The sequence below is a fragment of the Cygnus atratus genome, chromosome 12 (genome assembly GCF_013377495.2).
Source record: "Cygnus atratus isolate AKBS03 ecotype Queensland, Australia chromosome 12, CAtr_DNAZoo_HiC_assembly, whole genome shotgun sequence".
Lineage (NCBI taxonomy): Eukaryota > Metazoa > Chordata > Aves > Anseriformes > Anatidae > Cygnus > Cygnus atratus.
Window position 1 is genome coordinate 2098438 of NC_066373.1, and position 12888 is coordinate 2111325.

The window sequence follows — 12888 nt, forward strand, 5'->3', positions numbered from 1 at the left end:
CACAAAAAAAACCCTCCCCCAGTAAATTTCATACTTTTCTAAGGCATGCATGCATCATTAAGATAACCAGGTTCTAGCAAACACGTATCCTTTCCGTGCTAGCTTATCAAATTTGAAAAGGCATTTTTTGTTGAAATCAGTATCGAATTTCCCATAGGTTTCAGTGGAGAGAGGCTTTCACCTTGCTGTTGCAGGTTGGATAACAAGACAGGTATCACGAGTTTTGCAACCCAGCTTTTTATGGTTGAATTCCAAACTGAGGTATTGCCACAAATAGCTGGACAAAGACGACAAGAAGTACCAGAAAGGAGAGAGCTCAAAAGAATTGTTCACATTTTTTTTAAAAATGGTTTCATAAATTCATTGTACAAAATAGGATTTGCAGACTCAAAAGCTTAACTATCACATTTTCCTTGTACTGGAAATTTAGATAATAACATTATCTACGATTGATATCTTCCTTACAGGCTTAATCTTACTTCTCGGTTGACAGCAGGGCTTGCCAGATAGCATCTGTCTTCAAATACTTCAGAACTACACTGTTACACCACAGTCCGGTCAAACTGTACTCGCTCCTAAAGCAGAGAGCAACTTAGAGCTGCACTATTCATAAATACACATTTATTTTTCATTAGAAATGCATAATTACAGCATTTAAAAGCATTTTCCCCTAGAAAAGTAGTTAAGCAACAGTACAAACAAAATTATTAGTCTTCTGCAAATACATTTTTCATTACACTGAACAGAAAACAACAGCAAATTGCTAATACTTGCAGTTATGGGATTTTTCTTTTCTTTCTTTTTTTTTTTTTTAAATATTTTCCATTTTTGTTATAAACACCATAGCAAATAAAAAAGCTGTTTAAACAGTGAAAAATATTTGAGCTCTTGATCTTCTATATGTGGTAAAGCAAGTATTGCAAAGCAGCAATACACTTCCTAAGATATTTGCAGACATTCAAATGGCGTATTTCACAGAAGAAAGGACCGGATGAAACATTTAGTCTCAGTGTTTCGTAATTAGTTCTCTTCCCAAAATTATTATTTTTTCCTCTTTAAATATACCTAAGAGCAGGCCGTGTAATTTTTCTGAAGGGCACATTCTCAACAGCTGCAGTGACGTAGCTCCAATTGCAGTAAATGGGTCTGACTTATTCCAGGTGAGCACAAACAGATCATCAGAAACCCGCGATTTGCAGATGTACGAGGTGCGACCAGTAGTCTACCAGGCATTTCCATTTTCCCACCGCTGCACGAGGACTACAGCACTTAACTTCCCACCGGGGTTCACTGGCATCTCGGTTCACACAGCTTTTCGCAATTTTCTTATTGAATTTGGATTGCTCCGTGTTCTATCTGCATTTCTGGTTGGATTGCTGATTGAAGGGTATCAGCGCCCTGTAAAAGGAAACATGAGATCAGGAAATCAATATAAAAATGTTTTTCACTGATGCAGCCAAAGGAGCACGAATGGATTATACTAATATAAAGTTTCTGTATGTACCAGTACAAAATCAGCATGAGGATCAACTCCGTGCCAGAGCTGAAATGGGAACGTGCTTCAAAAGGCTCCAGAAATGACCGGAGTAACAGAATGGCTTCGTACAAAGACTAAGCAGACTGATGCCTTTCAGGCTGGAAAAGAGAAGGCTGAAATGATGAAATCATTAGGATCTATAAAATCACAAGTTGCACGGAGAGAGCAAATAGAAAAAGTTATTTAAATTTCTCTTCCCAGGAAGGAACCACCTCTTAAAAGAAACAAAAAGAAAGCTGTTTCTTGCCCAACAGATGCTGATGCTATGGGAAGTCTTGTCCCAGTACACCCCATGTGCTGGCAGCTCGGGCGCTACAAGGTGGAGCTGAACAGTGTCAGGGATGAAAAGTCCATCAAAGGCAATCACAGAAAAGCCAATAGGAAATCCCTGAATGACAAAACTATGGTAGGGAAGGACAGTACAATCATCTGTTTGCCCTGTGCTTGTAATTTTCCCTGCTGGTGGTGGACACAGTCTAACAAACTGCTGACCTTACCCCTGCAGTCACTCCCTGCTCTGTGTGAAATGAGAACACTGCTACCAAACTGATTTTTTTCCTTAAAATTCTTCCTAGAGGCCTCAGATTCTACTCACTTTCCAAGCAAAAGCAATCCTTCATGAAAGAATTTAAAGACAATGAAACGGCTTTAAGAGAAAGTCTCATTAAGGATGAAATTGCCATGTACTTTGAAAGAAAACTGTATTTTTAACCAAGTTAGCCAGAGTACAAAAAAATGGATTATCGAGCACGTCCCTCCTTTACAGCTATAAAATGAAGAGCATTTAAGAACAGCTGTATTGGCTTGGATAAAGTCCATCACACCCAATAATCCTTCCCCTGACAGCAGCCAATACCACAAGCATAGATAAACTACAAGAAAAGGGCAAGCACTTAATGATATTTTCCTGCACACTCCCACAGATTCCAGAGATCTGCCCTTGATGGATTTTCCCTCCATAAATTCACCTAATCGATGCTTTATGTAACGTCCTGGATACAGAACTGTTTCTGGGGAGATACTTCTTTTACAAATAAGTCTTGCCTGAAGCCCTGCTTTATGCTCTCAGCCTAGTATTGAAACCTGATGAACCACAAAAAAAACAGGGATGGAAACTCAGCTAGATTTCCCGTCCTTTAGGTTTTACTATACCATCACTACTTATTTATTCAAACAAAAACGTTGGAGGTTCAAAATTATAAAGCACTGCTTCTAAACTAAGATTTTGTTGTGAAATTTTCGCCCCATCCTTCTCCTTTGCTGTCAGTAATTGCACAGCACAAGATTTTTTCCTATTCAACTTCATAGGTAATTTGGCATTTACTTACGCGTTCAATAAATTAGTGAATAATTCTGATTGCTAAATTTGTTAGCAGGTAAGTTTTAAAGTGGCCATCAAAGTTTTCTTTCCCATTAGAAGGAAACTTCACTGAAGTAAAATAATTCCCAAATAACAGTCATAACAGCAATACTGAATATTTATCCAAAATTCAGGCCAGAAGTAGAAGACAGCCCAAAGAGATGAGCTGAACAATTGAGGTTTGGAGTTGTGCTTTTTCCAAAGCTAATGAAATCTAACACCAACATATGAAATTTGAGCATAGAATTAATCCAAATATTCTCTGTTGTCATCACATTTTGTACTTCTAAATTTGGCAAGTTGGTATAAGCAAGTATGCTACTGAGACACAAAAGCAAGCTAAATCTAAATCTTGAAAAATAAATCTGGTTTCGAACTATGCCTCTGTATATGCATTTGCAATTGTATGCCTGCAAAAGACTGTTGTTATATTTATAGTTTGTGTTTATATATGTGCTTTAAGAGCACTAAGAGATTTTTGGAATACTAGCTATTAATAATTCTGTATACAGTTAATCTGCAAATGCAAAAATCATGCTTCACATGGAAAATACTAAGTCAAAGTGTGTATTACTATCTGCTTCAGCTGAAGTCAGAGAAGGGATTCATTTCAAATAGCCTCATTTTTACCTTCAGGCAGAGCTTTCAAGAAAAAGAGGTGAGAAAACTGGCATCTTGTTTTCAGACATTCATTAAAATTCATATTTGTGGTGTTTCAAGCATGGCATTTGCATAGGGCATGGCATCCAACCCAAGCAGATAATTAACTCCTCTTTACAAAGGTTTGATTGAGAAATAGATTCAAAATCACTGAGAACATCTCAGTATCTTGGCAAAGCAGCATACGAAAACAGATAAAATCGTTTCTACAACCTCACTGAGAGATACATTTAAGACTTTTCCCTTCTGATAAAAGATCTTTCTAAAATGATGTACAACTATTTCAGCCAAAAAACCTACTGGGCTATTCATATAACTCAGGGTAACGCAAATACCAAGTTGGTTTCTCCAATTCATTAACAGACCCTTGGTTTTCAGCTTGTGTAAACTGAGGAAATATTTATGGTAAACTTATTTTTAGTCTGTTTTTCCTTTCATACTCTTCTTATTTCACATTCCTTTTCTGTTTCTCTCCAGCTTTGTATAAATCTGTGGTTAACCACAATATTAAAACCTAACACGGTGCGAAGTGTCTCTGAAGAGAAAAGTAGCTCCTTTGGTGGCTGCCAGCTGTGTGGGAGACGGATGCTGATGTTTACAACCTTACCTCCTGCCCATCAGAGGTGGGAGGCGAGGAGGGAGGACAGGCACAAGGAACAGACCCAGTCCGTGGACATTAAATTTGAGAATTTCCAAGGCCTGAAGTGAGGATAGCAGCATGTCAGGAGAGAAACACCTTGCTATCTGATGCCTATATGCATTATTAATTGCGTGGGACCAGCAATGTAGTTGGTCCTTGAGGACTTTGGCAAATTAGGCAAAATCTCTGCAGCAACACGTGTGACAACACAAGTGACTATGAATAAATTACTGAGGAGCCTTGAGGATACTGGTAACAGAGACAAACCTAGGTAAAGGGGAAAAGTGACCGTTAAAGACTCACCTACACGAAGAGATTAGCGTATCGCACGCTCACATGCCAGGCAGCCTACTCCTTTTTGGCAGGTAGCATCATTTTTCTGAAGAGCACTTTCTAGCACCCATGTGGGGAGTCAGCATGGGCTGGTGCAACTTAGCAATATGTCAAGCAGCAGCATCTTTGGTTTGAGGGTGTAACTTGCTACTGGAATAGCTAATGTGCTCTAACTTTATATATCAAACTGACCTGTGGATTACCCTTCCCCTGGAAGAAGCACTCAGCACCTTAGTTTTGTGCACAGAAACTTTGGACTTGATTCCCTTGATTTCTTTTGCAATTTTTTTTTTTCCTTGAGAGACTCAATATCCAAAAGTTTGCATCCAGATCAGAATTCTCTACAAAACTGGGTATGTATCAGACAAAAATCCATTCTAAAATTGTCTGTTGAGGATAGCATTATATTCTGGCTAGCAGGCAGAAGTATTTTTCAAAACCACTAGGCATCCTCTAGAAAAGGAGCCCACTACAGTTGGGTTCATGGAAGAATGTGTAACCATCTTCAGAAAAACTTCAGACAACTGTTTTAAGTCAGCATTCTCATACTGTCACCAGACATGGCTTCATGCTGATAGGAAGCTTCTTCTAGGCTCAGATACATGACAGTTCAAACTGATTTAAAAAAATAAAAAAAATACACCTCCTCCACCTTAACTGAGACAATCAAGCGTTCACTTACAATTGCAAACACTGCAGCTCCTGTGGGAAATCCAGGCTGTGGATCAAAATAACTGGAAAACTGTTGTCAGAAAGGGAATAACATTTTTTAAAAGAAACCTCAGTCTGAAAAATACTTTCTGGATAGATTCCGAGTAAGTTTTTCTCCATGTGCTGTAAACATGCTTCTCAGCCTTCAAGGGTGCAGAAAAACAATGATGGCCAAAATAACTATTATCTTAGGGGCACTGAGCAAGAACACTGAAGCAGGAATAGTCAAAGACCATTTCATACCTTTAAGAAAATTATGTCTATTATACATTATTATTTTCTACAGTTTGGAAATAAGATCATAAACTCATTTGACACCATTCACGCCTTTAAGAAAATGTTTCTTACTGCAAAAGATTTTATATTTTTAGTTTGGAAACAGGAGCATAAGCTTCTTTGGACTGCAGTATTTGTGGATAGATATATAGCTCATCTGCCACACATTTCAACCAAATTAAGTACTTTAAATGGTAAATACATATATATGGTATATGCATATATACACACACACTGATACATACTTGACTAGTTGCAGAGTGGTCTGTCACTGGTGTGAGCTGCACATACTGGACTTGGATATCGCTGCCTTGGAGTGGGGATCCGTCGACACCTCCTGACGCAGGCTCCGCAGATGCAACCGCTATCAGCTGAGCGCCCTGCAACACCTGCAAGCAAAGCAGTGGAGAAAGCAGCTTGTAAACAGCCACGATCAGAAATGCGTTATGAAACATCTAACTTAAAACAGATGCAAAATCAAAGACAGCTAAAGAGAAACACAAGAAAACTTGTCTATCAGTAACAGTTACTTTAAAGCACATGGGTTTCCCAGAAGGACGTGGGACACACACGGAAAGATTCTCGTACAAGATGCTCGCTGCATTTTGCCTTACGAGACCTGGATTCTTGCAGCTCTTTACTGGAAGGATTAATAAGCACCGCACCCAGAAATGTTGAACTCTCAGATGATCCCTAACACGAAACAGTTTGTATTCTACACGTACCAGCACTAGCAAAGAAATAAGTCATCCTGCAGGCCTATGCTAAATATGTCAATTTTAATATTAATTTTTTTTTAATGCTAGAGTAATATCATCTATTACCACACAGAGAACAGGACAGTTTTAACAACTAATAACAATTAGCACACTAATCCCCCAGACTAATTGCTATTATCCTCTGGCAGCACCCAATTCCCCTAGTTTTGTTGCGAGTCCTACCTAAGGGAAAACGTGATTTGTAGACTTAAAAAGCCCTGTGGGGGAAAAAAAAGGAAGCACTGCTTTTACTACATAATGTAGTTAGGAAAACCAGTCTGTTTGTTCTCATCAGCCTCAGATGGACACGGGCAGTACCATGGGCTCAGGCCCCTCGTATGAGCAGGCGGTGGGAAGGCAGCAAAGCTTTGCAGGCAGCGACCACTGGAGGAAGCTGGTTCAGAAACCTTTCTGCTTGGTTTTCTGATGGCAGAAAGTGAGAGGAAAAAAAAAAAGGCACATTTGGCTTCACTTTTATCATCCTTGCACCTTCAGGTTCAAGATCAAAGGGTGGAAGACAGGTTTGCTGGGGAAAAAAAGAGCTTCTTGCTCAGTTTTGCTTGCTTAGGCATGTGCTGCCTCCTTGCCTGGAAATGCTGTGCTGCTACGGCTGGGAAACATTTCAAAAGATTCCTCAGATCATTTTGGGATATTTTTATGGCGAACTGCTCACATCTAGGAATACTGGCTTTCAAAAGGCTTAACAGTTACTGCCCTCGTGATAAATGACACCTTCATAGGTGTTGAAAAAGATAACCGATGAAGGATTAACAATTCTGTTAATGATTATTGCAAATACTAAGTGGGATAGACCGAGCAGGTTGCACTAAGCGTGTGATAATGTCAATAGCACACAACCATCTTCCTGAATAATATTTTTACTGTTACATAAATACAGACACGGAGCCAAGATACTTACTCTCACAGCCAAATGCATTCAACTTTTGACAATTTATTACAGCAATGTTTATATTCCTATTGTACATGAAGGTGTAGATGTATGAATTACTGCTAATTAACGCCCATAGTCTCTGTGAGCTCATGTGCTCTCCACATCTGCATTTTGACTGGTCTGGACTGAAAGTCCCCTATGACCTCCAGCAAGCAGAGAGCAGTTGATTCATCTAAAACTGCTTGCTTAAAAACGTTCTTGTGATTAGATTAATTTTATTTTACTCCTAAAAATGCAAATCAGAATAAAACTCATGTATGTGAACAACGTTAAGTCCCCAAACTCATTTTTAAAATTCAGCTGAAATACACAAATTCAGTTTCCATATGCTGTGAACAGTGTATTTTTTTTTTTTAACTAAGGTATTCAAACCACAGCAATAAAAAGATGTCTTTCAAATGAAGGGAAGAGAACAAAGAACAAAAATAACATACTTAACAAAAGTTTTTCTTAAAAGTATGATTTCTCAGCTGATCGGAGGGTGGGTGGCCATGAAGGAGTGGGCAGACCAGAACTTCTCCAGGGAGTGTGGGAGGCAGAAAGAGGTGACCTCTATAAATGACCTTTGGGGTGTTGTCAGCATTTTATAGGGATCTTGGGTGTTCTGAGATACAGTCAGCATCAAGCTGCAAAAGGATGCTACGTTTTGTTTTTACAGGAGTAAGCAAAATTAATTCTCTTGTCCTACAGTGTTTACTTTGGAACTACATGGTACGTATTGTCAGAACCACATCGCGGTCTGTCCCATTGACCAGGTTTAAAATGTGTTTTATCTCATTAATTTCTGAAGCACAAACCTCAGAAAGGCGGTGAGCAACTGAACCAGCCCATCATTCTTGTATACGAGCTGTTTTACAACGAGGCCTAAAGCTTATAACCAACGTCTGTTTTATGGTATGCTCTCACCTGCACACCTTCCAGCACTTTTTAAAAGATCTCACTTTTATAGTACAAAACCTGACTATATTCAAGACTATTTCAGGGATAGATACATACACTGTGCTTGGCTTCCAGTTGTATAGTCTGAGAAAAACAGATAATGATAAATTGGAGAAATAGTACAAAATAAAAAAGAATAAATTTGCAACTATTCAGTATTCAAGAATGGGAGGCAAGTGGCCAAGTAAGATTCATTGGCACTAATATTATGCCAAACTGATTGGGTTTTGCAAACCAGGTGATTGGATCTACATCGGATGTTGCACTGACATGTTTATCCTCCACCCAATGCCTTCTTTCTTTATTTTTTTCCTATAGCTACAAAACATTCAACTGTGGAACCTGATCTTGGTTTTTAGGAAGCAATGAAAAAAGAAGCATGATGACAGTGCAATGCATGTTGTGAAGAAGAGAGAACAAACTCCATCTAAAGAGCTTTTTACTGCTGGATTCACACAAACTAATCAACTGTTGAAGACACACTGAGCAGTGGAGTTATTTTCGGGTTTAGGGAAAGTCATTCTTCTACCAGCATATTAGTTACAGAAAGAAAGCACGATAGGATGCTTGGATGCCAGCAAAAGAACATTTTTCAAAAATGAGAACCATTTTGCTTCTTCAGGCTTCTCTTTGTTTATTTGTCATGCCCAGTCTACTTCTTGTATGTTTAAAATCACTTCCAAAAAAAAAAATCAGTCTGGACTTCGAAAATCAAAAGCAGAAATATCTAATGCTGAAAAAGCCTTCTTAATGTTCTCTGCCTTGCACATGCTAACATTAACAGTTGTCTTATGTCTCCTTAAATACCACCTAGCTTGTGTTTGTGGCATAACCTGTACAGCTCCTGAAAATAAGATGCAAGTGGATGAGGGCAGAAGGGAAGAACTGTCATCTTGATCAATCCTCTTTTTTTATATTTTTTTTTTGGTAAGAGATTTGGAAATAAAGCTGGCTCTGTAATCACGATGGCACAGCACCTTGTGTTTAATCTGCTGAGCCGAAGAGGGATCAATCCAAGCTCAGGCTCAGCCTGGAACATTTGATCCCTCTCCATGTGTCTGAGCACCTCTGTGTCGAACGTGACACGGTGACCTACAGCATGCTAAAGATATCACTTCACTCATCACATTGTATTCATAAGATAACACAATTTACAAAGAATCTCAAGTGTATTCGGACAGAAAAATCCAACTGAACTGACATTAAAGACAACAATAAATTCCATTTTCTCTAGGCACTACTGGCAATTAAGATAAATTTATTATATCTCTCTCTTAACTTCAACATTTGCTAGAAGCTTATTTTGCTGCAGAACTAAAACTGAAGTCACCGTTTCTAACTCTCACAAACAGAAGTATTGAGAAATGTTTTGTTCAGAAAAAGCCTCATGCAGGCCGACAGAGTGGCAAGTCTGGTTATGGTCCTTGGGCTCTGCTTGCATTTGTAAAACTTCCTTCTTTCACAGTATGCAAAGTGCTTTATAAAAACAGATATCCCCATTTCTTTTAGCATAGGGTAGAATGGTCCAAGAGGAAGAAATTCCCTCAAAATCACATGTTGACAGGCAGAGAGACAAACAAATGCGAAAAAGGACAGAGTCCACGGAGAGGTTTCACGTGGATCCAAACAAACTCCTCTAATCTGCAAGCCCATGCTTACCCAGATAAAAACAGGACTTAACTTCAGCCCTGTAACTTCAGTAAGCCTCACTTAATAGTTTTGTTCTGTTTGCAAATGCCACAAGTTTTATATGAAACTGTAGCAAGGCTGCAAAAATTAAAGACATAAATGGATCGACAGCTGTATGTAACACAGCATTAGTGGAGGAGCAGGGAACAGAGCCTTTAGCAAAAGGGGCAGGTGCAAGTATATGGCTTTTCTTTGGCTGCTCACTCGTCTCCCAGACTAATACTTAGTAATTCTTACCTGCCCTTGACCTTAAAATAGAGGAATTGTACCACAACAATTAGCAATCTGCCCTGAAAATGAACTTCTCGTCCCAACTCCACTGGGCTTCCCTAACATCCTGCCTCCCTGCTCCAAAGCAGGTAACAGAATATGGTTAAACTGAGAAATAATAAACTTCACTTCCAACAGAAGCGATTAATTCACGCTGTAAAACACACAGAACAAGAAGCTTGATGACAGACCTCCCTTTCACACAGGCACAAAAGCAGTGCCTGACATCCAATTTCCCTCAGGTTAACTTGGGCAGGTGAGAGCTCAAGTCAATGGCAAGTCCTTACAATTAAGGAGCCTTTTTCCTTAAAAAAGATTTTTTTTTTTTAAAAAGAGTAATTCAGGAGAATATTTGGAGAAAGGAAGTGTTTGGTCATCTGTCTGGCCTGATCTTCACAACCCTTCATGTCCCAAGCCTTGCTTCCTAAAAGGTTGCCATGCTGCCCGGTGGCCCTGGTGAAGACAACTTGCCTAAATTAAAAAGCAAGCACAGAAGAGCCCCTTCCCTCACTATATCCATCAGCTTTCAGAGTAAGAAAACGTTCCCTAACACCTTCAGAAAGAAATGTAAATGCATTTCTGTTAGTTTTGATTTTAAATGGCCCTAGAAATGCCAGAAGGAAAAGTCTTTCGCTCAGATGTTCAAAATGAAGTGTGAACTCCTGGCACTGCTAGCGAATAACAGAACCGCAGTCTCTTTGACCACAAATTTATTTTCCTTCAAGTTCTATGGCTGTCAATAACACAGAAGAGCTGACAGGTTCGATAAAATGAGCTAAGGGACAGACAGATCCCTCCCATGCACCCAGAGCGCATCCTGTGCCCACACACACGTTACCCGTCCCTCCTTACAGCAATTTTAACTCACACCTATCCAACTGTGCTCCCACTGATCTGAACCTTTGTGTTGTTTTTTTCCTTCCCCCCTCTATTTTTTTCTAGCCTTTTCTTTTCAAAGTCTTGATGGTTAGCAGCATGCGAGACATTGAGCCTGGAGGTCCCAGCTTTCTATTTTTGGTTCCCTTTTCAGTGAGTTGCTTGCCATATAAAACGTGGTAATAATAAAATTAGTAGTAATAATGAAAACCAGCTAGTTTCTCTGCTCTCCTCCTTTCCATTTTCGCCCATAACTAACAGTTCCATTCAATATTCAACTGCCAGGGCAGGAAATAATATTACTACTAATAAAAAAAGATTAAAATATAATAGGTTTTCCTTCAGTTTCTTCCAAAATCTTGCAAGCATAGTTTCCAACCACAGTTTAATTCGTATCACATCCTCTCCTGATTTTACTTATCATTGAAAATTATTCTTCTAGATGCCCACAACTTTTAAATTCATTCTCTAGACCCCAACCTGCAAAACCAAAAAGTAATCGGTTTGGGATAGCTGAAGTTTGTTTACAAAAATAAAAAATAAAAAGACATTCCTCAGTCTGGTCCTTGCCAGACTGAGCTTTCTAAAACACATTCTTGCTACTGTTGTTGTGTGCTTTTTTATTAATTTAGGCAGGCACATATGTTTGCCTACCTATAAAAAAAACTCAAAAACAAGACTCGCTGGGATTTTGGTGTCTTTTTTTCCATCGTTTCTTTCCATTGCTGCTTCAGGAATGCAATAAAAGATGTCATTTCTTTAAAAAATGAGACTTCGAGTCACTGAAAGGGTGGTTGTTTATAGAAGGTTCACATCTGAAAATCCTGTGACATTTACAGACAGCAAGCACCATTTCAGCAAACCTTGAATAAAAGAAATGAGTTGTGCATAGGAAAAAAGAAGGCCCTTGGTGGCATTTTCTAACTAAAACATTGATAAATGGACAGTTTGGGCACAAAAGCGTATGGATAGCAATGGTTTTAGATGATTGCTAGAAAATAACAAAAATAAAAACCTATCATCCTCCTAAATTGCCATCATTGATGGTAATACCACGTGAATACATTCAAAGAGCAAGCACAGTTCCTTCCTCCAAATGTTAAGAAGCTCTGCTGATGAACGTGTTCACGTAACTAAGAAAATTCCCTCAGATTCTTTTAAAATATTCTTTCTGGAGCCTTAAGGCTAAGAACATCCACTGTATAGAATGCCAATAAAGGATTTCTTTAGTAGGTTTACAGGTTTATAGATGTGTTTACCTGGGGCAACTGAGCTCTATTTAGCTGCAGGACATATATCTTTATTATCAGAAAATCAGTGAGCTCCTTGAAAACATCAGAGGTTTGGTCTAATCAAAGGCTCGGTGGCCTTGGCGTTTACTAAGGACTCTGGAACAGACGATGCAGAATGCCAAAAGACTGGAGCTGATGGCATAAAATCTTGGTGCCTTTCACAAAGACTTTTTTAGTTCCTAATTCCACTTGATGAGTCAGAGGAGGACCCAACACTAGGAAACAAGTCCAGTATGGAAGATGCTACAGTCTAATGGAAATTTGGTAACCTGCCTCTTTAGGCCATTGGTTCAATTTAACCAAGGTCAATTGTATCGAAAGGCTCTTACCCGACAGTGGCTGCTGCTGTTATTTTGGTGATTTCACAGTCCAGTTCCAGTGAAATTAGCTTTAATGTATTAACACGACAAAAAGGAGTGGCAGCACGAGAGGGGCTGACCTAACCTGCTCTCAAAGAAGCACTCGTCCCCACGTTAAGATCAAGCAGTATTACCTGAAAGCCCTAGCTACACTTGCACTGCATTTGCCTATCCCATACATGTAGAAAATCAGAACGTGTATGGTCTGATAATATATTATCTTCCCAGAGCAATAA

The 12888-nt window shown here is 39.1% G+C and overlaps 1 protein-coding gene across 2 annotated transcripts in view; it reads right to left on the bottom strand.

Moving 5' to 3' along the window:
- Nucleotides 1–170: 170 nt before the first annotated feature.
- Nucleotides 171–12888, bottom strand: part of BANP (BTG3 associated nuclear protein) — a 145815-nt gene continuing 133097 nt past the window's right edge. For both annotated transcript variants that reach the window (XM_035566269.2, XM_035566268.2), the window contains exons 12-13: nucleotides 5763–5906; nucleotides 171–1398 (exon numbers count right to left, since the gene is read on the bottom strand). In XM_035566269.2, coding sequence (XP_035422162.1) covers nucleotides 1327–1398; nucleotides 5763–5906 — 216 coding nt within the window. In that variant the 3' untranslated portion in view covers nucleotides 171–1326. The remainder of the gene's footprint in view (nucleotides 1399–5762; nucleotides 5907–12888) is intronic.